We start from the raw sequence: 23,588 nt of genomic DNA on the forward strand, positions 1-23,588 counted from the left end.
TATTACCCACCACCCAGATTTGGTCTTAGCTCTAAAGGTGAAACTAAGCAATAAAAAAAGTCAAAAAATAATTAATGAGAAGCATTTTTGTTCAACACTTTTCTGCCTTCCTCTTCTATTTCTGCCCCTTGTAATCATGAGTCCTTGTGTCATCATTGTTATGAAAATTGAAAAGTCTCTTTCTCCTGTGCAGATACAAACACAAAAGCACAGCTATACCACTTATCAATTTAATTTTTTCTCATCTATATGGTTATATAAACCCTTGAAGCCCATGGTTAAGAAGCCCCACTCTTAATTATAACTAAACACTATATCCAACCAAACCTTGTAGCCCTTCTCCCAAGTTTAAGAGAACTAGTATGTGCTCTTTCTGTTCAACAAAATCACCACATGTTCCTCTTGTTTTTACCCTTCACCGTCTAAAGCCATCCAAGAAACAGAACCAGAACCGGCACGTTCGGCTGGGCCTTCTCAACAGGTGCTTTTCTAGTTTCAGTGCATGTTTGAAAATTCTTATGCAATTAATTTTGAAACCAGAATCAATTCTGCAAAGAAGTTTCTGTGAAGTAGTTTATGGATTTCATAATTGATTATGGAAAAAAATAGAAACTGGTCCAAACTATCAGCAACTTTTTATTATTGCTGTCTCTTCAGGTTTGTGAATGCATGTTCCTTTTGGAGTTTAATTTGCACTAACACCATCACTTAAAGAACTACAATCTAAGTAATAATTGTGCTGATTAAACTTGTTTGATAATTTGTTTATGTATGAGTAAATGGTAGTTTAAAGAAGTTTTATCCTTTGTATTGTGCTTATGGTATTGATACTTGATACAGAAGGAGAGCACTACTGCAAGAAGCAAGACAAAGGAATAGGATGATGGTTGTGGTGAAGGAAGAGATTGAGATGAAAAACTTGAAATTGTATGTAGAGAACAAAAGCATCATAGAGGAGAATGACAAGTTGAGGAAGCAAGCAGTGCTTCTTCACAAAGAAAATCAGGCCCTCTTAACTCAGCTTCAAAAGAAGCTTTCTGCACAACATAACAAAGCTTTTAGCTGATACAGTTTATTTGATAAGGCCTAAGTGTAGGAAAAATTGAAGTTGTCATTCATCCTTTTCACGCGGAGCTCTGAATCTTATATCTCCTTTTTCTCTAGTTTGAGGCTAAATTAATTTCTTGCATTAAATTTAAGAGTCCAAATGTAAACCATTACAAGAAATATGTTACGAAGCAGTTGTAAACCATCAGTTTATTTATGTGCAGATCTATTATGGAACTAAGTTGAACCAGTTTCTTGCTACAAACAGTGATGGAAAAGAAACCAAAATATTGACTTTATTAATAGCATGTTTGTATCGACTTTTTTCGCAGAATCAATTATGACATCGAGAAGCTATTCACAAAAGTTTGTCAATTGATTTTGGCTTTAGAATATGCACTGACCTGATCTGGTTTTTGCACTTTGGCAACCCTTTGAATGGATATAATACCCAATAGAAAGAGTAACTCAAAGTAAGGCTTCAAGAAGGAAATCTAAATTAATACCGAGCAACTGTGATAAAGTCATCATCATCAAGAACTTGAACATCTTTTTCTCCAACAAAATGCTCTCGACCGATTTCCTTCACCAATTTGACAAACTCTTCCCTCTTCTCCGTTCGCAGGGGTACATGAGGTAGCCTGAAAACTGGCTTGATAACCCCAAGTTGAGCAAGAGCTGTGTTCAAAGCAATTGGGGTTGGCTCCTGGGAAAGCCACTCAAACAGAGGCAAAAGCTTTGAATTCAATGATGGATTCTTTCCTCCAAACATGAGTTCTAGTATCAAAGCAGGAATCAGGTTGGCAGCAACAGATTGAACTCCAACAGCGCCCCAATCCCATCTAGCCTCATGGCCTTGTTTATCAATCCCAGTCCACACAGCAAGTCCTTTATCTGTATACTGTTTGATCCTGTCATATCCCATACCCTCCTTAACACCAACCAAGTTAGGACTTTGAGCCAAGATTTCAATTATACTAGGAGGAATATCTTGAGCAGTCCTTTGGGGTGAATTATAAATGATGACAGGGCCTATGGAAAGCACACTATTATAGTGAGCAACCAAACCATCCAAGGAGGTTTTGCCATAGTAGGGGTTTATATGAAGGGCGGCATCCATTCCAACAGCGAAACCCCGCTCTGTGGCATGAATTGCTTCTGATGTGCAGTTGCTTCCGCCGTTGCCAATAACCTTAACTTTATCACCAAAACAGTTGATTGTGTGTGCAATGAGCATTATTTGGTCATCCCAGGTCATTAATTGGCCTTCACCAGTTGATCCAGCAACAAGAATAGCTTTAATGCCATTTGCAATCTGCATATTCACCATATTATCATATGTTTCAAGATCGAATCGGCCACTAGGTAGGTATGGCGTCTTAACGGCAGTTATCAATCTCAGACTCCTTACGTCCTCAATTGATGTCCTGTAAATACAGTACACATAAAACTTATTCCCATGAACAGACTTCCAAAAGGGTTTTATAGATTAATAATAACATGAGGTTTACAAACAAAAATCTAAAAGATTGGTTGACAAATTCAGATTGTCAACCAAAAGCTAGCTACATAAAAAAACCAGCCAAGAAGCTAGAACCATACTGTATATAAATCAATATAGTTTAATATTGAAACATTACCTGCACAATTGCAGATTTTCTATGATATGATCCACTACTATATAGATATCTTGATAAAACAATGTCATAGATATCTGGATAAAACATAAGATAAGCGTTGTTTACCCAAACATTGTTAGAAATATAATATAAACATGTGTCCTTTACTCAACATGAGATTTCTCCTCGTAGCGCTGAATTTCCAAATGACAAAACCAACTGCGTCACTAGTGGCTGTCGCCAATTCATTTAGCTGGCCAGAATTACTCTTGGTAGCTGGTCTCGTCACCTAGTCCAACCTCAATGTATTATTCTCCTTTGTTGCAATTTTGTATGTCTTGGTACTGTTAGTATTTTCTGGAGACGAGGACATTGAGTCCTTACTCCTTGGTAACAATGTGACCCAGGTCTCCTTGCTTCTTATCCCCGCAATCAAGCTTCTCCTTCCGCAAATGCAACTTTTTAAGTAGACTACTAAGTCTGTTTACTTGTTTCTTTAAATCTTAGATATCAGAATCCTTCTCCAGGCTGTGAAAGTTTTACTCTGCTGACTGAGACATTGGACTGAACTTTTCCTGCCTAAGCATCTCAATTTCTTCTTTCAGCTGCACAGTTTCTCCAGTCATCTTTTCTATTTCGGATTCATATTGATAACATAAACTTGTGTAACTGAGCTGTCATTCCTTCTTCCCTATTTCTTAAGCTCACTACCGTATGCTGAAATCCAGCTTTTCATTTGAGTAATGAGTGGATCGAACTCTAGACCACTCGATCATAAAGGCTTAGATACGATGTCATGAACCATTTATCTCAAAAGCTTAAGTTGTTGAGTAAGGACACATGAATGATTTTATATTATATTTCTAACAAACAACATCTCAAAATGATCAAAAATAAAGATTAGAGAGCAAAATATCATTTTTTTTTAATATGAAACAAACACACTCATATTGTTCAATATTCCAGATGCTACATTTAAAAAAGTTTGATTAGAAAGTCTCTTCCTTATAACTCTAATCAAATATTCTACCCACAGAGATTCCAAATGTTCCAACCTAATATACAAAATGCACAAATATAAACATAAGACACAAAATAACTTATAGGAATCATGCATAGTTGTAATTTAATAGGATTATGAATTCATATGGAGTAGAGAAGCACATTCATTATTCAGATTCACCTATTTTTTATGACTGAGCTGCTCACTGGGAGATGAGAATCAAGTCTCTCAGCTGCTTGTGGAGGCTTCCAGTTTTTGTTCCTGCAGGAGCATACAAGAGAAACATTAAAATGATGACTAATCTAACCAAAACATTCATCAGTAATAGAAATGTTGAAAAGGATAAGTCAAAGACACAAATACACACACACACACACACAAGAAATCATACACAATACAAAACACAGCGAAAGAAAATTCAGCTAATGAAATAAAACAAAGATTATTAATTTAATTTAATTTGATTCAAGAAACAAGAGATTTAACCTCCTGTTGATATTGCTGGTGATGGAGCTGAAGAAGTGTGAACCAGGTTGTCTCAACAAAAAGCTACTGCAATCGCCTTTCAACATGGTCATTGCTCAGAACAAGATCTTACCTGATTGAAGACTTGGCTTTGAATGAGTTAGAAGAAGGGAAATGAAAGGTCAAAGGAAGAGGAACAGTGAACAGTGTATGAAGAAAGTGATCAGTGACAATAACAACTTTGGCTGCACGCTAATAAATAAAGGAGAATGTTTTTTGGACCCAGCAACACAGTGCAACATCCAATTGACACACGCCTTTTAGTGGCGGCTTTCACGGATTTATCAACTGAAGAGGAAGCACTCTGTCCATTCTGTTCTATGGCTGAAGAAACATCTTCTCGTCTGTTTTTCAGTTGCATGTTTTCTTGGATGGTTTGGATGTCATAATACAAATGGAGGGGCTTATCACCTGGGCTACCTATGGATTCAAATTAGCTCTTGGAATTGGCTTAGAGCTAAAATTAAAGATTTTAAATCTTCTTTTAATGAATGGTTGTTGAATCCATCTCTATGCTTGAGTAACTTTCCAAGTTTTGAAGTTTTAAACTTGATGTATATGGGTTTAGATACCCCTTAAAAAATGGTGAATTAAGTCTTTCCTTATTATGGGTCAACATCGTTTATAATCACATAACTCATAATACTATTAAGTTTGTCATCACTCTCAATGAATTCACTTTTAAAAATGCTTAAATATGTTTATGTTCCCTGTAATATAAGATATTAATTAGATTTGGACCCACGCATTGCACGGTTTTAGTGAAAAATATTTGAAGTTGTGTACGATTTATAAAGTGGGATAATATGATGGCATGAATTAAGAACCAACCTTTGTTTTGTAAGAAGTAATGAGCTAACCTCGCATTACGTCTCGAAACTACCAAGCTTGAGTACCATAGGTACAATGGGAATTTTAAGTGAAAAGGTTAAAAAAAGGTTCAAGCAAAATGCATATTATTTATGTGCAGATCTTTTATGGAACTAAGTTGAACCAGTTTCCACCTACAAACAGTGATTGAAAAGAAACCAAACTATTGGCTTAATTATTAGCAAGTTTGAATCAACTTTTTTTTCTTCTCAAAATCAATTCCGACACTGAGAAAATCACTTCCAGAAGTTTCTTCGCAGAATTGATTTTACCTTTAGAATCAATTTTTAAAAGCATTTCCATACATGCACTGACTAGATCTGGTTTTTGCACTTTGGCAACCCTTTGAATGGATATAATACCCAATAGAAAGAGTAACTCTAAGTAATGCTTCAAGAAGGAAATCTAAATTAAGGAAACTGCTGGAAGTTAACTCTCACTATCCTCCATGATTTCCATCAAATAGCACAGTTTACTTTACCATCTCAGCATTTCTTGCATTTTTCTTCGTAACATATAGCATTGCTGCTAAATTAATACCGAGCAACTATGATAAAGTCATCATCATCAAGAACTTGAACATCTTTCTCTCCAACAAAATGCTCTCGGCCGATTTCGTTTACCAACTTGACAAAGTCTGCCCTTTTTTCCATTCGCAGGGGTACATGTGGAAGCCTGAAAACTGGCTTGATAACCCCAAGTTGGGCAAGAGCAGTGTTCAAAGCAATTGGTACAGGCTCCTGGGAAATCCACTCAAACAAAGGCTTGAGCTTAGAATTCAGTGTAGGATTCTTTCCTTCAAACATGAGTTCGCGGATCAAACCGGGAATCAGGTTAGCAGCAACAGATTGAACTCCAACAGCGCCGCAATCCCATCTCGCATCATGGCTTTCTTTATCAATCCCAGTCCACACAACAAGTCCTTTATCTGTATACTGTTTGATCCTGTCATTTCCCGCACACTCCTTCACACCAACCAAGTTAGGATTTTGAGCCAGAGTTTCAATTATACTAGGAGGAATATCTTGAGTAGTCCTTTGGGGTATATTATAAATGATGACAGGGCCTATGGAAAGCACAGCATTGTAGTGAGCAACCAAACCATCCAAGGAGGTTTTGCCGTAGTAAGGGCTTATATGAAGGGCAGCATCCATTCCAGCAGCGAAACCCCGCTCCGTGGCATTAATTGCTTCTGATGTGCAGTTGCTTCCGCCGTTGCCAATAACCTTAACTTTATCACCAAAACAGTTGATTGTGTGTGCAATGAGCATTATTTGGTCATCCCAGGTCATTAATTGGCCTTCACCAGTTGATCCAGCAACAAGAATAGCTTTAATGCCATTTGCAATCTGCATGTTCACCAAGTTATCATATGTTTCAAGATCGAATCGGCCATTAGGTAAGTATGGCGTCTTAACGGCAGTTATCAATCTCAGACTCCTTACGTCCTCAATTGATGGCCTGCAAATACAGTACATATAAAACTTAATCCCATGAACAGGTTTCCATAAGGCTTTTATAGATTGACATGATGTTTGCAAACAAAATGGTAAGAAATTGGTTGACAAGTTCAGATTTGTCAACAAAAGCTTAGCTACGTAAAAAACCAGCCATGAAGCTAGAACTAGAAGCATACTTACTGTATATAAATCCAGCATATTCCTCAAAAACTAAAACATATACTTGCAAGGTTGCTGGTTTTTTCTTATATGAAATGAAGCCCTATATAACTGCCTCACAAATCAATGATAAAGATATCTAGTTGAAACATAAGATAAGCATTGTATATCCAAACTACATCTTCAAACGAATAAGAAAAACAAATACACATCAAGTTCTCAATTCTAAGTGAAGATTTGAGAGATATGTTGTTTAATATTCCAGATGCTATTGTCAAAAGTTTGGAGCAGAGATTCACAATGTTCCAACCTAATCTACAAAATGCACAAACATAACACAAAATAACATATAGGAATTGTTAGAATTTGAGAGACCTAAGTCGACCCAAAATCTAGCTCCAGAGTTGAGGATTGTCTTCGCATATATAAGGACTATATTGGTCATAATTAAATTAGGCAAAAACACACACACACACACAAAAGAAATCATACAGCAAATGAAATAAACAACAGATTAAATAAAAAAATATTATTAATTTAATTTGATTTAAGAAACAAGAGATTTATATAACCTTCTGCTGTTGATATTGGTGGTGATGGAGCGGAAGAAGGGTAAAGCGGGTCGTCTGAATAGAAAGTTACTGGCTTTCAGCGCGGCCATCGCTCGGAACAAGATCCGACCCGATTGAACAAGATCCGATCCGATCCGATCCGAACCGAAGAGTAACAGGGGACAGTGTACGAAGAAGGTGATCAGTGAGACAGTGACAATGACAATTCCAGCTAAACAGAAATGAGAGATATGTCTTGACAAAAGGAGAAAAAAATAGGAAGGTAAAGTTGAAAATGAGATGAGAGTTAACAAAGGACTCTACTCTACTGTTATTTTAAAAGAATGTATTGATAAAAATATTTGACGAGCGTTAGCAATACTCTCTTTCTTCTAACTCTCTATTTGATTCGTTAATATTTATGTAGTGAACTCTACATATAATTTAACCATCAAAGAGAAAGTGTTAAAAAAAAGTATTGCTAGCATTTCTCAAAATATTAATAAAAGATCAAGAGGAAATTTTTTAGGATAATATGAAATTAGTAATTACTCTTCAAAATTCATTCATCCCTTAAGTCTTAAGACCCAAATTTAAGTCTCGCATATTGCTAAAAAATACTGAAATTTTGGTGCTAAGAGATGAATGAGATTTGAAAAGTAAGATGTGAATTAAAACGGCAAAAGACTAACACATTTCTAAATAACAAAGAATCAATACTTTCAAGAGGATCAACAAGCTCTATAACATCACATTATGTATTTTTTAGTTGTTGTAAATTATTCATGCAAATCTAACCCGGGTATGAGGAAAATTAAAAGTCTCCCTTGTTTTAATTGCTATTTCATGGAAGCTTCAATTTTATTGAAAAAAAAAACTTGAAAATCTGATTGTTAAACAGAAAGCACAATCTGCCAGAGGAAAAGGATGTAGATTGGAACTGATTTTAACCAGTATCCAGCTGCAAGGAGTGACCAAAAGAAACCAAACCTGATTTGAAACACAACATGGGTAAACCTTGAACAAGTACAAAAATCCAACAGCAAATGTAAGACTTGAAAAAGATAATCTAAATCAATATCGACTAACTAGGATAAAGTCATCATTATCAAGAACTTGAACATCTTTGTCTCCAACAAAATGCTCTCTGCCAATCTCCTTCACCAAATTCACAAACTCTACCCTCTTCTCCACAGGGACAGGCACATGGGGAAGCCTGAAAACTGGCTTGATAACCCCAAGTTGAGCAAGTGCAGTGTTCAAAGCAACAGGGACTGGCACATGGAAAAGCCAATCAAAAAGAGGCATCAGCTTTGAATTCAATGAAGGATTCTTACCCTCAAACATGAGTTTCCTTATCAAACCGGGAACCAGGTTTCCCGCAACAGAGTGAACTCCAGTAGCACCACACTCCCACCGAGCTTCATGGCTTTCTTCATCATTCCCAGTCCACACAACAAGTCCTTCATTTGTGTACTTTTTCACTCTATCATTTCCCACACATTCCTTCACACCAACCAGGTTAGGATTCTGTGCCAAGATTTCAATCACACTAGGAGGAATATCACTAGATGTCCTTGTAGGCACATTATATATGATCACAGGGCCAATGGAAAGCACACTGTTATAGTGAGCAACCAAACCATCCGTGGATGTTTTGCCATAGTAAGGGTTTATTTGAAGGGAAACATCCATTCCAGCAGCAAAACCCCGCTCGGTGGCCTTGATGGCTTCTGATGTGCAGTTGCTTCCAGAGTTTCCAATAACCTGAACTTTGTCACCAAAAGATTGGACAGTGTGGGCAATAAGACTTATTTGATCATCCCAGGTCATTAAATAGCCTTCACCAGTAGTGCCAGCAACAAGAATGCCTTCGACGCCATTGGATATTTGCATGTTCACCAAGTTATCATATGTTTCAAGATCAAACCGGCCGTTAGGTAGGTATGGAGTTTTAACTGCGGTAGCAAATCTCAGACTCCTTAGGTCCTCCATGGATGCCCTGATAATAAGGTGGACACAAAATTTAAATACCCATGAACAAGTTTCCATTACACAAATTATAGATTCTTATGCTGTCTGCAAACATAATAGTTAAAGTTTGGTTAACAAGTTCAGATTAGTCAGCAAGTACCATCCACTTACATGATACATCACATTCCTTAAAATCAAAATATACACCTGTTGTAGAGCAGATTTTTTATTCCAAAAATACTAAAAAATTGCTTAACAAATCAAAGTCTAGTTGAAATATGAGCCTTGAATATCCAGACTAAATCTAAAAGTGAGTATCAAAGAAAAACAATATAAAATTCTAATTGAAGATAAGATAGAGGTCAATTCCAGAGATTTCTAAATATACTACACAGAGCAGAGATTCCAAATGTTCTGATCAAATCTATATAATGCACAAAGAAATAAAATCCACTAAGATGCAAAATAACTTATTGGACTGATAACTACTGGCATAGTTATAATTTAATAGGATTATGAATTCATATGGAGTAGAGCAGCACATTGATTATTCAGATTCACCTATTTTGTATGACTGAGCTGCTCATTGGGAGATGAGAATCAAGTCTCTCAGCTGCTTGTGGAGGCTTCCAGTACGTGTTCCTGGATCATCATTCAAAAGAGAAACATTAAAATGATTAATCCTTATTCAATACAACAAAAGAAAATTTAGCAAATGAAATAAAACAAAGATTATTGATTTATTTAATGAGATTTAAGAAACAAGAGAATTTCTTACTTCCTGTTGCCATTGCTGGTGATGGAGCTGAAGAAGTGTGAACCGGGTTGTCTCAGTAGAAAGCTACTGCAATCGCCTTTCAACATGGTCATCGCTCAGAACAAGATCCTACCTGATTGAATGAAGGCTTGGCTTCGAATGAGTTGGGAGAAGGGAAATGAAAGGTCAACTGAAAATGAAGTGAACAGTGTATGAAGAAAGTGATCAGTGACAAATGACAATAACTACTTTGAGCTACACGCTAATAAATAAAGGAAAATGAACTCCAGCATAGTGCATTTTAGCAGCGGTTTCTTGGATGGTTTGGATATCTTACTACAAATGGAGGGGCTTATCACTTGCGCTAGCTATGTAGACAATAGAACACTTCAAACACCATTCCCCTTGTTAGCATCAGCATGGAAGAGAAAAAATGGGAATGGTTATTGTGGGTATCAATAATCTAGGCTTTTTGGAATCATGGAAATAGTGTGATTTTTAAAGAAGGGGAAGTGGATTTAGATAGATTTATTGGTTTAATTCAATTTAGCTCTTGGAATTGGCTTAGACTTACAATGAAAAATTTTAAATGGATAAATAACTAAGTTGATCCGTAAAAGTGTCAAGGGTTGTCAAGAAAATCCGGCCCATGATCCCTGAATGTGGCAAATTGGTGTAAAGGGATTCAAATCTATAACATGACGACGGTGACAAAACAAGTCATTTGTCATTTGAGCCACACAATTTAATATTTTTAATGTGAATTCAATTATATTTATTTAAATTTTAGATGTTAAATTGAAATATTTAAATTATTTTTCTTTATCTAGTCATCTTCATCATTCTTCTTCTTCTCCTTCATCATTGTTCTTCAAAATCTCATTGTCAAACAGAAAGCACAATCGTCACAGGAAAAAGATGTAGATTGGAACTGATTTTAAATCCAGCTGCAAAGAGTGACAGAAAAGAAACCAAACCTTGACTTAGTCAGTTTATTTGAAACCCAACCTTGACTAATTAGTCAGCTTATTTGAAACCCAACCTTGACTAATTAGTCAGCTTATTTGAAACCCAACATGGGAAAACCTTAAACAAGATACAAAAAACCCAACAGCAAATGTAAGACCTCAAGAAGATAATCTAAATTAATATCGACTAACAAGGATAAAGTCATCATTATCAAGAACTTGAACATCTTTGTCTCCAACAAAATACTCTCTGCCAATCTCCTTCACCAAATTCACAAACTCTATCCTTTTCTCCACGGGGACAGGCACATGGGGTAGTCTGAAAACTGGCTTGATAACCCCAAGTTGAGCAAGTGCAGTGTTCAAAGCAACAGGAACTGGCACATGGAAAAGCCAATCAAAAAGAGGCATCAGCTTTGAATTCAGGGTAGGATTCTTACCCTCGAACATGAGTTTCCTGATCAAACCAGGAACCAGGTTTCCAGCAACTGAGTGAACCCCAGTAGCACCACACTCCCACCTAGCTTCATGGCTTTCTTCATCATTCCCAGTCCATACAACAAGTCCTTCACTTGTGTACTTTTTCACCCTATCATTTCCCACACACTCCTTCACACCAACCAGGTTAGGATTCGGTGCCAAGATTTCAATCACACTAGGAGGAATATCACTAGATGTCCTTGTAGGCACATTATATATGATCACAGGACCTACAGACAGCACATTGCTATAGTGAGCAACCAAACCATCCGCGGATGTTTTGCCATAGTAAGGGTTTATTTGAAGGGAAACATCCATTCCAGCAGCAAAACCCCGCTCGGTGGCCTTGATCGCTTCTGATGTGCAGTTGCTTCCGGAGTTGCCGATAACCTGAACTTTGTCACCAAAAGATTTGACAGTGTGGGCAATAAGACTGATTTGATCATCCCAGGTCATTAAATAGCCTTCACCAGTTGTTCCGGCGACAAGAATGCCCTCAGCACCGTTGGCGATTTGCATGTTCACCAAGTTATCATATGATTCGAGATCAAACCGGCCGTTGGGTAGGTATGGAGTCTTAACTGCAGTAGCGAACCTCAGACTCCTTAGATCCTCCATGGATGCCCTGGTAATAAGGAGGATACAAACTTAAATACCCATGAACATGTTTCTGTTACACAAAGTACAATCTACATAGATTCTTATGCCCTCTGCAAACATTATGCTTAGACTTTGGTTAACAAGTTCAGATTACTCAACAAGTATCAGCCACATCAATAAACAGTCATGGCTATAAGCAGATTGTACATACATCAATACTGTTCAGCACATTCCTTGAAAATCAAAGTATACACATGCACAGTTGCAGATATTTTATTGTAAAATTACTAAAAAAATTGCTTCGCAAATCAAATATATAGGTCTAGATAAATTATGAGCCTTGTATATGCAGACTAAATCTAAAAGTGAACATCCATGAAAAAACAAATGCATATCAAATTCTAATTGAAGATAAGAGAGAGGCCAATTCCAGAGATTTCTAAATATACTACACAGCAGAGATTCCAAATGTTTTGATCTAATCTATATGATGCATGGCATGCACACAGAAATACACTAAGATACAAAATAACTTATTGGAGTGATCACAAATGGAAAATACATAATTTAATAGGAACAGCACATTCATTATTCATATCATACCCACCCTTTTTTCACCTCTGAGGTGGTGCTCAAAGGGCGGAGAAAACTGGGCAAGACAGTTGCTTGTGCAGGTTTCCAGTATGAGTTCCTGTGCCAAGCAGCAAAAATTTAAGAATGAAAAAATGATTAAACTAACAAAAATTTGGATTAATGGCTAAAGGATTTAAAGTCCCACCACACCCCACTTCCAGAAAATTTTAAAACTCTACTTTTACACCTTATTTGAACCCATTTTAACATTTTTCAGTAAGCTATCACCACAGCTGATAGCGTGAGACTAATCATTCACCTCACTGTCACAGTTGCAAATCGAACTGTCAACCACTTGCTTAATATACGAAGTGCTAAAACCATTTTAAGTGTACAAAGGAAACCAACATAAACTTATTGAAAGCAAACATGACATTATGTTTTCTAATAAAATTTGCCTCGATATTACAGTAAATTTCTCACTTGACCAGAACCCAAACAAGTATATTACCTGATTATTGCATGAAAAAATGGTGTTTTAGAAAACAATTTGGATAAAGGAGCTCCAATGTTCAACAAACAAATTCACTGGAAAATAAAATTTATTAAAACCCAAACAATTATACATGAATAAAAACATCTGAAATGCAGGGAAAAATTATAAAACTTGTATCCAGAAAAATAAAAGAAAACAGAATGAACCTGCTGGTGAGGTTGCTGGTAACAGAACGGGAAACCCGGGAACTGAGTCCTCGGAACAACATGGCCATAGCTCCGAACCCGAGAGTGGGACCGAGATCCGACCCGATTTGGAGCTCGTTTTGAAACAGAGTGTGGAGAGAGGGACAGCAACGGTGATGAAGATGATGGGACATGTAAGAAGAGGGGTCTATTATATATGCATTTTTTATTTTATTTCCGTTTTTGGTAACTTACGTTGTTTTTGTTTCATTTATGGATTTCCACAATCCTGATAAGATCAATATTTATTAAATAAGAAGGTGTAAAAGAAAGCATTTAATAAAACAAGTAAAATATTTAATGTATTGAAATATAGTTATTATGAAATGAATAATAATTAATATCATGGTACTTATTAATATTTCAGCAGGTCAAGTGGTATATTAATTAAAAAAATTATTACTTTTTGGTCAGTAGAAAAGGACAAGAGAAATAATTAAGCTATTTAGTACCGTCTGTTTTTATTATAAGCTGAAGTACAAGAGGCATTTCAAACCAATAGAAGTTAGAAAAGAGGAAAAACTAGAAGGAAAAACACCTTAGAAAAATTTAGTGAAGAAAAAATTAAAGAGTACAAATTTCTAAAATCCAAAGGTACCCAAAAAGGACTAGAAACAAATCAAAGGAATGAAAAAACCAAATTTCAATATTCCAATTCCAATCCAAATCTGCCAGCAAAGGTAAAAATCCCTGAAAATTAATTAAAATACTAATCCACATTAATATTAACATTAGTAATAATATAATTGTACATTATGATTCAAGTGTTCTGTAAAAAAAAAACCTGTTGGTTTAAGTGGTACATGACTACATGTTTAATTCCCTTAAATAAGGTTTTGAGTTTGAGTTTTATGGATAAAAAATATATGTTAGGAGAGTAAGCTTCACCATATTATGGATGTTTTCGACTCGAACAAGATGGAAATTGCCTTTAAAAGATACCTATGTTACCCAATAAAGGAATGTCCTCGGGTGTAAGGGAAAACAAAAGACAACAAGAAGTACCATTCACGGTCAACCACATTAATCGTACTATGAACATAAAGCTGATGGGTTTTATCATACAGCAGCATATAAAAACCTAGTATTGTAAGAAATGTACATGGCACTCTTAACCTTTCACTCGATGCATGAGTGCTCATTTGTAGATATGATGAGACATAAAAATGTTTTGAACCCCATGTGTAATCATACGTCCACGTCTAATTACTAAAAGTAGTCTGATTATATATGAATGTGAAATTTCCGGGCTTGAGCCCTCACCATTGTCAAAAAAAGAATGCGAAAATTCAAGAATAAAATGGTTTTTCGTTGACAGTTGAGTAATATTTTTTAAAAGTATGTTTGGATTACATTAGAAAGTATGAAAATAAAATATAACACAATTATGAATTTTTTTTATTTGCATATCAAGTCGTTATTCTAAAAAAAAAATCAAATTATATTAATCATCATTTTCATACTTTTTTAGGAGTATTCAAATAGATCATAGTATCGGAGTACACATGCACTTATTAATAGAAGTCAAAATTATCAAAAGAAGTAACTTTTATATATATATACTCCCTCGCTCCGTTCCTTATTAACTGTCCACTTTGAAGAAAAAATTGTGTTTCTATATATCTGTCCACTTAGAGTTTCAAGAGAGCATTAATTGATATTTTTCCAAGAAATGTCCTTATAGAAACAATAAATGAAGAAAGATAAAATACATTCTAAAGGGTTATATAGGAAAACAAATAATACTTTTATGAAAATCAACACAATTAATTGTTTTCCTTAATTTGTGTGAACCTTCTCTTCCTGGACAGATAAATAGGAACGAAGGGAGTATATATAAAAGTTACTTCATCCCAACCACTCACCACTCTTCCACCACCACATCTCCATCTCCAACTGCCATCTCCACGACCATCAATTTGACCTGAAGAAAAAAAAAATAGAACTCTTTCTCTTTCTCCTTTTTCCCCTTTGTTCTCTTCTTCGTTCAGCTCACAAACGTTGTAGATAAACAAAAGACTCAAAACAAAACCCAACTTAATTCGATAGGATTAAGCCATGAGATGAAACCTCTACAGTTGATTCTTAAGACCCCAATGAGGCAAAGCAGAGCAGAGGGAGCATGAAACGGCGGTGTTGGCTCGTTCTAGTGCTCGGGGCGATGGAGAGAGTGAGTGGTGATGCGGCACTACACAGTGATGCGTTCGGTGGTGACCATGGTGAGGAACGACAACAAAGTTAACTTCACGATGGTAAGAGTTAGGGACATAAGGGTTGGGTTGGATGAAGATGAAGGGGGGGTTCCGGGTTCGAACCCGGAGGAGGGATTAATTTACTAACAATTCTAACAACTAAAATTTGCATATAAAAAAAAACGATGGTCGAGCTTGATAGAAACCTTAAATGGAGGTGAGAATGAAAAGGGAAGTGTGCAGAGGTTCGGTTCAAATTGGTCGTTAAGGGGAAACCGGTAATGGTTGTGACTGAGCTTAAGGCTTTCTGTTTTGGGATTCATGGACAAAAATGTTTCTTTGACACCTCTCCACCTCTACATGGTGGAGAGAGAAAGAAAAAGATGAGAGATAATTGAGAGATATGATAAATGATGTAATAGTAAAAGAAGAGAAACATAAAAAGAGAAAATAAGTGAAAATGAGATGTGAGAGAAAGTGACGTGTTAACATATCACCATTGAGAGGAGGAGGCTTAAAGTATAATTACAATTTTATCTTTAATTTTTATCATTCTTTCAACCCTAACCATCAATTTAGAGAATATTCTTAGAATTTAAATATAACAATGCTTAATTAGTGGTTCATCGGTGGACCAATTTAAAAAAATTCACTCTAACTATTCATAATTAAATCTAAAAGTCATAATTTATTTTTACATTCTCATATAAAAACTCTCATGATACATCTATCTATATATATATATATAAAAGAAGAAATATAGAAAAGAAAATATATTTCATTGTTTTGTGAGTGGCTAAGATGTTTGTATGTTCAATTAGCGTTACTCTAAGTAGCGATTGAGGATCAAGTTTGTTCCTCGGACAATATTTTTGAGTAATTTTGAATTCTTTTATTTATTTCTTCCAATAATCTCTTACTAGCTAACAAAATGTATTGGGGGAATGATAGCTTACTTTGTGAAGTAAGATCATAGTTCAAATTATGGAGAATGAACTAATTTCCTAATAATTATAAACTAGCATTTCTCTGTTAAAAAAAACTAAGAATGTATTACATATTTTCTATAAACTAAAGAATTAGTTGTAAAAAGATTTAGTTGATAATGTAGACAATGCTTATCCCGATAAATAAGTATCCATGTGTGTCTGACTGTCTGCGGTGCAAATTGCAGATCAGACATTCTTTCTCACGTGGGCGCATCAGTGGGCGCATGAACACTTGAACAGCATAGAAGTGTGGGAGCGTCAAGAGTGAGTTTGTATTTGTTGGTTTATTATTTAAAAAAAAAATGCGGTGGTCATTTCATTTGCAACACTCACAAAGTTAATTCCCTGTGAACTTTCATACAAATGTATCTAGCAAATTTTGCTTTAAACAATTTTCTGCGGATTTTTAATCAGAAGTGATTTTGTTAAAAATGTCTAACGGAAAATAAAGAATTTATAACTTAATATTTTTACATAGTTTTAAAATTCAGTTAATTTGTTTAGGGAACATGATGCTAAAAACAGAAAAGAAAAAAAAGGAGAGAATACAAAGGCACATTGTTTTCTCAGTGTTTTTTATTTACCTAAAAAAATGCGGAAAAAATAATGTGCCTTTGTAGTCATCAGAAAACAAATTGAGAAGATTAATATATAGGAGGGAGATTATAAAACATCAAGCTGTGAGAAAAACTTGCTCTCTCATAGTCTCATTAGCTAAAAAATTTGCAACTGCATTTTTTTTTCATGAAGAGCGTGATTAAATTAAACCAATCAATCCTTTTGTAGAAGCCTACAAATAGGTGGAGCTCCAGGGAAGACTTCTAATGAAGATGTATAGCCAGAACTATATGTGTGAGCATGACACTTTATGAAAACAAAATCTCAGCAAGCCTGCAACTCATGCATAATCGCAACAAGTTATGTTTTTAGAATTTCCGAAACACCTATGGAGCCCGAATAACCCATAATCCAAGCACGTACCATAGTCATTAGACTCCTCCAAAACCTGCTCTACCCGGATTACTAAAAGAGCTACCATCAGTGTTTAGGGCAACCCATCCAAAGGGGGGGGGGGGGAATTTTCAAGAAATCCACATGATCGTTTTCTCCAAACCAAGCATGGATTTGAGGTAAAGGATAGAGAAACAAAGGTGTAATAGGAGATAAACTAGGTGGAGGGTTTTATGTGAGGTAAAGGATAGAGAAACAAAGGTGTAATAGGAAGCATTACCTTATTTTGTTCACACTATGCCAAACAGTGCAGAAGCCAACATCTGTTGCAATTCAAATTCTCCCTTTTGGGTGGGAGGGATAGTTTCATTATATGAAGGGTTCAAATTAAAATTCTGTTTATGGTTTAAATGTCATGAATCAATTCACAAGGACAATGCCATTATATTCTCAGTCTTGTTTTTGAATGATGCTTTAAAGTAACTATAACAATTACATGGTACCTTATCTTGCAGTGGTAGCTCTAATTTAGTAAATGTGATGGAAGTTATTTCACAATTTAGGATGTGCAGTTGCAGGGTGCTTCATCTAGGATCTAGATAACACTTGTCCAAGGTGTTTAGCCAAATACTATGCATCTTGAGTGGATAATACCATCAATATATGGTTAATTTTATTTTCCAAAAGCTCCATTTCCTGTTGTCTCTTGTATCCAAATTTACTAATCATTATTTGCTTGTTTAGCTTAGAGTTCTGTATTCTGAATAGAAAATGCAATCACAATTTATAGAACAGTAGATGATAGATAACAGAAGCAGAATAAGTAGATTCACATTTTAAGTTTCCAACTATTTTACACTAAAATAGTTGGATAAGCATAAACACTGAAATCACCTCTGCATTTACTAGCAAATGGTGTTATTGTGAAATTACTTACATACTTATTTTGTAATATGTGGGAACATTATTCTTGAACTTTGGCATGCCTTAGAAAATAAAATACACAGAAACCCCAACATAAATAAATAGTAACCTGTCCTCACACAGGATTGATTAATATCGACTAACTATGATAAAGTCACTGTCTTCAAGAACTTGAACATCTTTTTCCCCAACAAAATGCTCTCTGCCCATGTCCTTCACCAAATTGACAAACTCCACCCTTCTTGCCTTAGGGAGAGGCACAAATGGTAGCCTAAAAACTGGCTTGACAACCCCAAGTTGCATAAGAGCAGTGTTCAAAGCAATTGGGGTTGGCTCAAGCATAAGCCAATCAAACAAAGGCAAAAGCCTTGCATTCAATTCTGGATTCTTGCCTCCATGCATGAGTTCCTTCATTAAACTAGGAACCAGGTTGCTGACAACAGACATGTCCCCAACAGCACCACATTCCCACCTACCATCATGGCATTCTTTTTCATTTGAAGTCCACACAACCATTCCTTTATCAGCATACAATTTCACCCTCTCATTAGACCCATACTCTTTGATACCAACCAGGTTAGGATGTTTTTCCAAGATTTCCACCACACTAGGAGGAATATCCTGAGCAGTCCTTTGTGGTATGTTATATATGATCACAGGGCCTATGTCAAGCACAGCATTATAGTGAGCAACCAAACCATCCATCGAGGTTCTGCCATAGTAAGGGTTAATATGAAGAGCAGCATGCATTCCAACAGCAAAACCCTGTTCCGAGATACTAATTGCCTGTGCCGTGGAGTTGCTCCCGGCATTACCAATCACCTTCACTTTATCGCCAAATTGGTGAACCGTGTGACCGATGAGCATAACTTTTTCACCCACAGTCATCAATTGGCCTTCACCGGTCGTTCCACCAACAAGAATGGCATCAATGCCGTGCGCAATCTGGATGTTCACCAAGTCATCATATGCATCAAGATCAATTTGGCCATTGGGGAGGTATGGAGTTTTCACAGCAGTTATCAATCTCAGACCCCTTACTTCCTCAATCAAAGCCCTGTACATAGATTATACATCAATGAATCTTAATTTTCTTCAACAAGTTTCCATTACACAATTAATCTTAATTTTTATAGATTGATCTAATGATGTTTGCAACATAATTGCAAAAAATTGGACAACAAATTCAGATTTGTAAACCAAAAACAAAAACAAAAAAGTGATATTCAGATTTAAGATAGAGATGTATGTAGATGAAATATTCAGATTTAATAATAGAGCTTGATGCTTGTGTCACAGATTTTCAATTATGGGAAAATTCTAACAATATTTGCATACAGATAACAAATAAGTGCATATTATTCAAAATAAGTGATTAGAATGAATGATGTTAATAAATTGAAATTGAGAAACATGTTCATGATTCAAATTGACCTTATTTTGGCCTCTGAGAGTGTCATTGGATCGTGAAAACAACGATGGTTGTGCAGGGGATGAGTAGGAAGAGTCAGAGAGGAAGAAGCGATAGGGTTTGTATGGAGACAGAGGTGCGATGACTGACTTATATATAATCAAATCGATGAGAATATTAATATTCCTTATATATTTATGAATGGAAAATGTTGGATTACACACCAAAATTGACCAAATGTAGTATTTTCCAACATGTAAAAAAGCACCAAATGTAGTAAAGACACATACGTGTTCGATTCATTTATACTTTATTTTGGTTTAAAAAAAATTATAATTTATTTTCTCTTCTTCCATATTATTTGGTATTTATGTTTTCTATCTGATTTTTTTTTCTTTTCATATCATCATATATTTGTTTCTGTTTCTTTTCTTCATTCACTCTTTTGGTGAAAGTGTATATGAACGTAAATTTATTGGACACACAGTGTGAGAAAAATAAAAACAAAATACAGAGAAGAAAAATGCTACTAATTCTCATTTCGTATGTAGAAAAATAAGACAGTATGAAGAAAAAAATGCTAGCAACACACATTTTGACTTTATTTTTTAGCACTATATTTTTAATTAGTTAAAATATAAGTAAAGGATTATAAATTGTATAAGTCTCACTCTCAATTTGATAAAATCTGCATAAATTTTAATTAATAATATCTAAAATAGATTGTTAAAATGAGTCTAACACTCCTCAACTCATACGGTGAAATAATAAAATAAATATGATATATGATATGATAAAAATGAGAAATAGACAAAAATGTCGTTTATGTAAATTGTTTGTACTATTTTTTTTATTCAAAAAAGTTTGGTGAATTATTTGACTTTAATCATCATCACAAAACAACATTAGAAGTAAGAGCCCACTAATATCATTCTTACATTAGTTACTCTCTCCGTTCTTTTGTGTGTCATTTTAGCATAAAGCTCTCCAACCAAGATAATAGATTGTTAGAGGGTTTTTTCCTATTCTACACTCTCACATCTTAATCATAAAGTCATAAAGCTCTCTAACCAAGATAGTTGATTGTTAGTTTTTTTTTCCACTCTCTCATATCATTAAACCGTCTACCACTCTCACTCAATCATAAAGTTATAAAACTCTTCATAGTTATTGAGAAAGGATAATTTTATGGAAAATGTAAAGTTGAGTTATTGAAAAAGTAAGGGTATAATTGACAAATATAACCTTAAAACATCAAAATGACAGTTAAATAGGAACAAAAACATTCTTCTAAACCGACACTTAAAAAGGAACGGAGGGAGTATAACGTTAATCCAAAATTCAATCCTTTGAGTATAAGTGGTCCCTCACTCAATGAGGTGTGGGGTGTTGTTTGTATTACTCCCTGTTCCTATTTATAAGAATCAAATTAACATTTCACGTCCCTTAAGAAAGTGGTTGGTAGTATTAAATTTGTTCAAATTTATCTCAACTTTTCAAAACTACCCCAACTTATTTTTTTTTAATTTCTATTTATCATTAATGAGTTGCATAGTGGAAAGAAAAAGAAATCTCTATTAAATAAGGGTATTGTTGTGAAAAAATAATTAATGCATCTTAAAATTTTAATTGGTTCTTATAAAAATGACCAAACTACACCCTTCACTTGGTTTTTATAAATAGGAAGGCATGGAGTATTTAATATCTGATAAAGTTCACTGATTGATTTGTTATTCAATTTTAAAATACAAATAATAGAGTATGACAGTTCATTAAAATAAGAATTCTAACTTTTTTTGAAAGAAGACTTATAACTTGATGTGCTAGATGGAATGTATTACTGTGCTAGTGGAATGTCTTTCTCAGAGATTTTTCAGTAATCTGTACCATTTTCCCCTTTAAATAAGAATTCTAAACGGTTCAATAATGCGACTCTTTTAAATTATTACTACTAACGAAGATAAGACTATCAAAATCAAATAAAACGAATATAATTAGATCTACCATCAGTACCATGCACTGAGCATGCATGTAATAATTTATTCAAAAGTGGGAGTGGTTAACCTCCACAATCAATCAATTTATTTTTTGAAAAGCTCCACATTCAGTTTGTCAGGATTTCGATTGACACGTAATGGTTCCACTAAGCAAAGAAAGATATGATCTTTTTTTAAATAATTTATTTAAATATTACCCCTTATACTTCACTTCAATATATTTTATATGGCTTATAAAAAAAAACTAGTAGAGTATTTTTTTTTTGAAATTAAATACTAGTAAAGTAACAATGCACGTTCGGTGGGCGCTTGGTTTGGCTGCTGAGCTTGGATTCCGGAGGGTGTGGTTCGAGTCTGATTGTCTAGCCTTAGTGCAGGCTTGGGAGAGGCATGAGAGTGGTTTCTCGCATTTGGACACTGTTGTCCGTGATTGTCGTTTACTTTTATCTAATTTTGATGTTTTTGAGTTTAGTTATGTGCGTCGTACTGGTAACTGTGTCGCTGACGCGTTGGCTCGTTTAGCTTTTCGTTTAGGTTGTTTGGTTTGGATTGAAGATGCTCATTTGGAGGTTTCCTCTATCATCCAGAATGATGTGCTTGCCTCTATGGCTTCTTAATTTGAATGAAACCGAATTTCAAAAAAAAAAAAAGTAACAATGCACGAGTATGTACAAAATTTAATTCTATAAAAAAAGTACAAAATTTAATTGAGAATATTATATAAATTTATTTTATTAAAATCATTTTAAAATTTAAAATATTTATCTAAATCCTTTAACTTTAAAATTCATAAAAGTTATTCTAATTAATAAAAACAATTTAATGAAAAATTACAATATTTATCATATTTATAGTTGATTATAAAATATTATTAATTATTGAAATTAAATAAAAATATTAAATTTTAATAAGAAAAAGGTTCAAAACAGTTTACTAATTAAATTTTTAAACTTAAAATACAAGGTGCATGACATTTGGCTCCATTAAAATTTAGAGAGTGGTGTGACTTCATTATATTTTTAAAAGGGTGAATTAAGCTTTTTGTCTCTATATAATAGGTGAAGTTGTAAAATGGTACATTGCAGAAGTTAAATTTGGATTTAGTCCATAATTTAATTAATTTTTGAAAAATTATCCAATTTTAATCTTTGTCGAAGATGGTTGTTTGGTAACCTTGTCATGTGTCACTTTTAGGGTTTTGGACCGATTTTGTGTTTTTTGACCGATTTTAGGGTTCAAGTCGGATATAAGGTAAAATTTAGGGTTTTCAGCCGACTTTAGGTTTTCGGTCGATTTAAAGGTTCAAGCTAGGTTTAGTGTTGATTTTAGGGCTTTTGGTCGATTTTAGGTTTTTGGTCGATTTTAGGTCTCAAGTCGGGTTTAGGGATCAATTTTAGGGGTTTCGATTGATCTTAAGGTTCAAGTCGAGTTTAGTGTCAATTTTAGGTTTTTTGACCGATTTTATGGTTCAGGTCCGGTTTAGGGTTTTCAGCCGATTTTAGGGTCCGAGTCAGGTTTAGTGTCGATTTTTAGATTTTTGGTTGATCTTAGATCTTTCGGCTAATTTTAGGGTTTGAGTCGGGTTTATCGTCAATTTTAGGGATTTTGGTCGATTTTAGGTTTTTTTTCGTTATGGTTCATGTTGAGTTTAGGGTAAATTTTATGGTTCAAGACTCATATTTTATGATTTAGAGACGAGCGAGTGAGAGACGAGGGATTCTCACAATTCCATCGACTTTGAGGTGATTCTAATTAACTCAGATTTCATTGATTAAAATACCTCATTTAAATGTTAGT

At 34.7% G+C, this 23,588-nt stretch overlaps 6 protein-coding genes across 7 annotated transcripts; 1 reads left to right on the forward strand and 5 right to left on the reverse strand.

Annotated features, from left to right (window-relative positions):
• Positions 1-185: 185 nt before the first annotated feature.
• Positions 186-1,297, forward strand: LOC130746646 (protein LITTLE ZIPPER 2-like). The gene is made up of 2 exons (XM_057599342.1): positions 186-481; positions 841-1,297. Exons 1-2 carry the CDS (start codon positions 363-365, stop codon positions 1,064-1,066), a joined length of 345 nt encoding a protein of 114 aa, XP_057455325.1. The 5' UTR covers positions 186-362; the 3' UTR covers positions 1,067-1,297.
• A 21-nt stretch (positions 1,298-1,318) lies between these two features.
• Positions 1,319-4,295, reverse strand: LOC130746643 (4-hydroxy-tetrahydrodipicolinate synthase, chloroplastic-like). The gene is made up of 3 exons (XM_057599339.1): positions 4,156-4,295; positions 3,850-3,930; positions 1,319-2,474 (listed from the first exon to the last, which is right to left on the reverse strand). The coding sequence occupies exons 1-3, from the start codon at positions 4,245-4,247 to the stop codon at positions 1,547-1,549; spliced, it is 1,101 nt and encodes a 366-aa protein (XP_057455322.1). The 5' UTR covers positions 4,248-4,295; the 3' UTR covers positions 1,319-1,546.
• LOC130746645 (4-hydroxy-tetrahydrodipicolinate synthase, chloroplastic-like) lies at positions 4,155-7,643 on the reverse strand. Its single transcript, XM_057599341.1, has 2 exons — positions 7,256-7,643; positions 4,155-6,525 (listed from the first exon to the last, which is right to left on the reverse strand). Exons 1-2 carry the CDS (start codon positions 7,342-7,344, stop codon positions 5,598-5,600), a joined length of 1,017 nt encoding a protein of 338 aa, XP_057455324.1. The 5' UTR covers positions 7,345-7,643; the 3' UTR covers positions 4,155-5,597.
• A 562-nt stretch (positions 7,644-8,205) lies between these two features.
• On the reverse strand, positions 8,206-10,509 carry LOC130746644 (4-hydroxy-tetrahydrodipicolinate synthase, chloroplastic-like). Its single transcript, XM_057599340.1, has 4 exons — positions 10,303-10,509; positions 9,987-10,155; positions 9,770-9,850; positions 8,206-9,236 (listed from the first exon to the last, which is right to left on the reverse strand). The coding sequence occupies exons 2-4, from the start codon at positions 10,076-10,078 to the stop codon at positions 8,309-8,311; spliced, it is 1,101 nt and encodes a 366-aa protein (XP_057455323.1). The 5' UTR covers positions 10,079-10,155; positions 10,303-10,509; the 3' UTR covers positions 8,206-8,308.
• Positions 10,510-10,886: 377 nt separating this feature from the next.
• Positions 10,887-13,464, reverse strand: LOC130746642 (4-hydroxy-tetrahydrodipicolinate synthase, chloroplastic-like). Of its 2 annotated transcripts, XM_057599338.1 has the most exons (4): positions 13,289-13,464; positions 13,098-13,174; positions 12,621-12,704; positions 10,887-12,038 (listed from the first exon to the last, which is right to left on the reverse strand). In XM_057599338.1, the coding sequence occupies exon 4, from the start codon at positions 12,029-12,031 to the stop codon at positions 11,111-11,113; it is 921 nt and encodes a 306-aa protein (XP_057455321.1). In that variant the 5' UTR covers positions 12,032-12,038; positions 12,621-12,704; positions 13,098-13,174; positions 13,289-13,464; the 3' UTR covers positions 10,887-11,110. The 2 variants fall into 2 exon arrangements, with proteins under 2 accessions (XP_057455321.1, XP_057455320.1); XM_057599337.1 differs by lacking the exon at positions 13,098-13,174.
• Positions 13,465-18,265: 4,801 nt separating this feature from the next.
• Positions 18,266-19,974, reverse strand: LOC130746647 (4-hydroxy-tetrahydrodipicolinate synthase, chloroplastic-like). Its single transcript, XM_057599343.1, has 2 exons — positions 19,818-19,974; positions 18,266-19,440 (listed from the first exon to the last, which is right to left on the reverse strand). Exons 1-2 carry the CDS (start codon positions 19,841-19,843, stop codon positions 18,513-18,515), a joined length of 954 nt encoding a protein of 317 aa, XP_057455326.1. The 5' UTR covers positions 19,844-19,974; the 3' UTR covers positions 18,266-18,512.
• Between the last annotated feature and the right edge of the window lie 3,614 nt (positions 19,975-23,588).

Source organism: Lotus japonicus, chromosome 3 (assembly GCF_012489685.1).
Source record: "Lotus japonicus ecotype B-129 chromosome 3, LjGifu_v1.2".
In the NCBI taxonomy this organism is placed as follows: domain Eukaryota; kingdom Viridiplantae; phylum Streptophyta; class Magnoliopsida; order Fabales; family Fabaceae; genus Lotus; species Lotus japonicus.

Bases quoted from the DNA above. Each gene is read 5' to 3' on its own strand.
- LOC130746642 (XM_057599337.1), bottom strand. From the start codon at position 13,461: ATGTCCCATCATCTTCATCACCGTTGCTGTCCCTCTCTCCACACTCTG. The intron at 12,705-13,288 runs GTTCATTCTGTT...TGCTTGGCACAG, and splicing joins ACCAGCAACCTCACCAGCAG to GAACTCATACTGGAAACCTG. The intron at 12,039-12,620 runs GTGGGTATGATA...CCTTATTACCAG, and splicing joins ACCTCAGAGGTGAAAAAAGG to GGCATCCATGGAGGATCTAA.
- LOC130746645 (XM_057599341.1), bottom strand. From the start codon at position 7,344: ATGGCCGCGCTGAAAGCCAGTAACTTTCTATTCAGACGACCCGCTTTA. The intron at 6,526-7,255 runs GTTATATAAATC...CTGTATTTGCAG, and splicing joins ACCAATATCAACAGCAGAAG to GCCATCAATTGAGGACGTAA.
- LOC130746646 (XM_057599342.1), top strand. From the start codon at position 363: ATGTGCTCTTTCTGTTCAACAAAATCACCACATGTTCCTCTTGTTTTT. The intron at 482-840 runs GTGCTTTTCTAG...TACTTGATACAG, and splicing joins CGGCTGGGCCTTCTCAACAG to AAGGAGAGCACTACTGCAAG.
- LOC130746647 (XM_057599343.1), bottom strand. From the start codon at position 19,843: ATGACACTCTCAGAGGCCAAAATAAG. The intron at 19,441-19,817 runs GTCAATTTGAAT...ATCTATGTACAG, and splicing joins CTCTCAGAGGCCAAAATAAG to GGCTTTGATTGAGGAAGTAA.
- LOC130746643 (XM_057599339.1), bottom strand. From the start codon at position 4,247: ATGACCATGTTGAAAGGCGATTGCAGTAGCTTTTTGTTGAGACAACCT. The intron at 3,931-4,155 runs GTTAAATCTCTT...ATGCTCCTGCAG, and splicing joins ACCAGCAATATCAACAGGAG to GAACAAAAACTGGAAGCCTC. The intron at 2,475-3,849 runs GTGAATCTGAAT...CTGTATTTACAG, and splicing joins AGCTCAGTCATAAAAAATAG to GACATCAATTGAGGACGTAA.
- LOC130746644 (XM_057599340.1), bottom strand. From the start codon at position 10,078: ATGACCATGTTGAAAGGCGATTGCAGTAGCTTTCTACTGAGACAACCC. The intron at 9,851-9,986 runs GTAAGAAATTCT...ATGATGATCCAG, and splicing joins ACCAGCAATGGCAACAGGAA to GAACACGTACTGGAAGCCTC. The intron at 9,237-9,769 runs GTGAATCTGAAT...CCTTATTATCAG, and splicing joins AGCTCAGTCATACAAAATAG to GGCATCCATGGAGGACCTAA.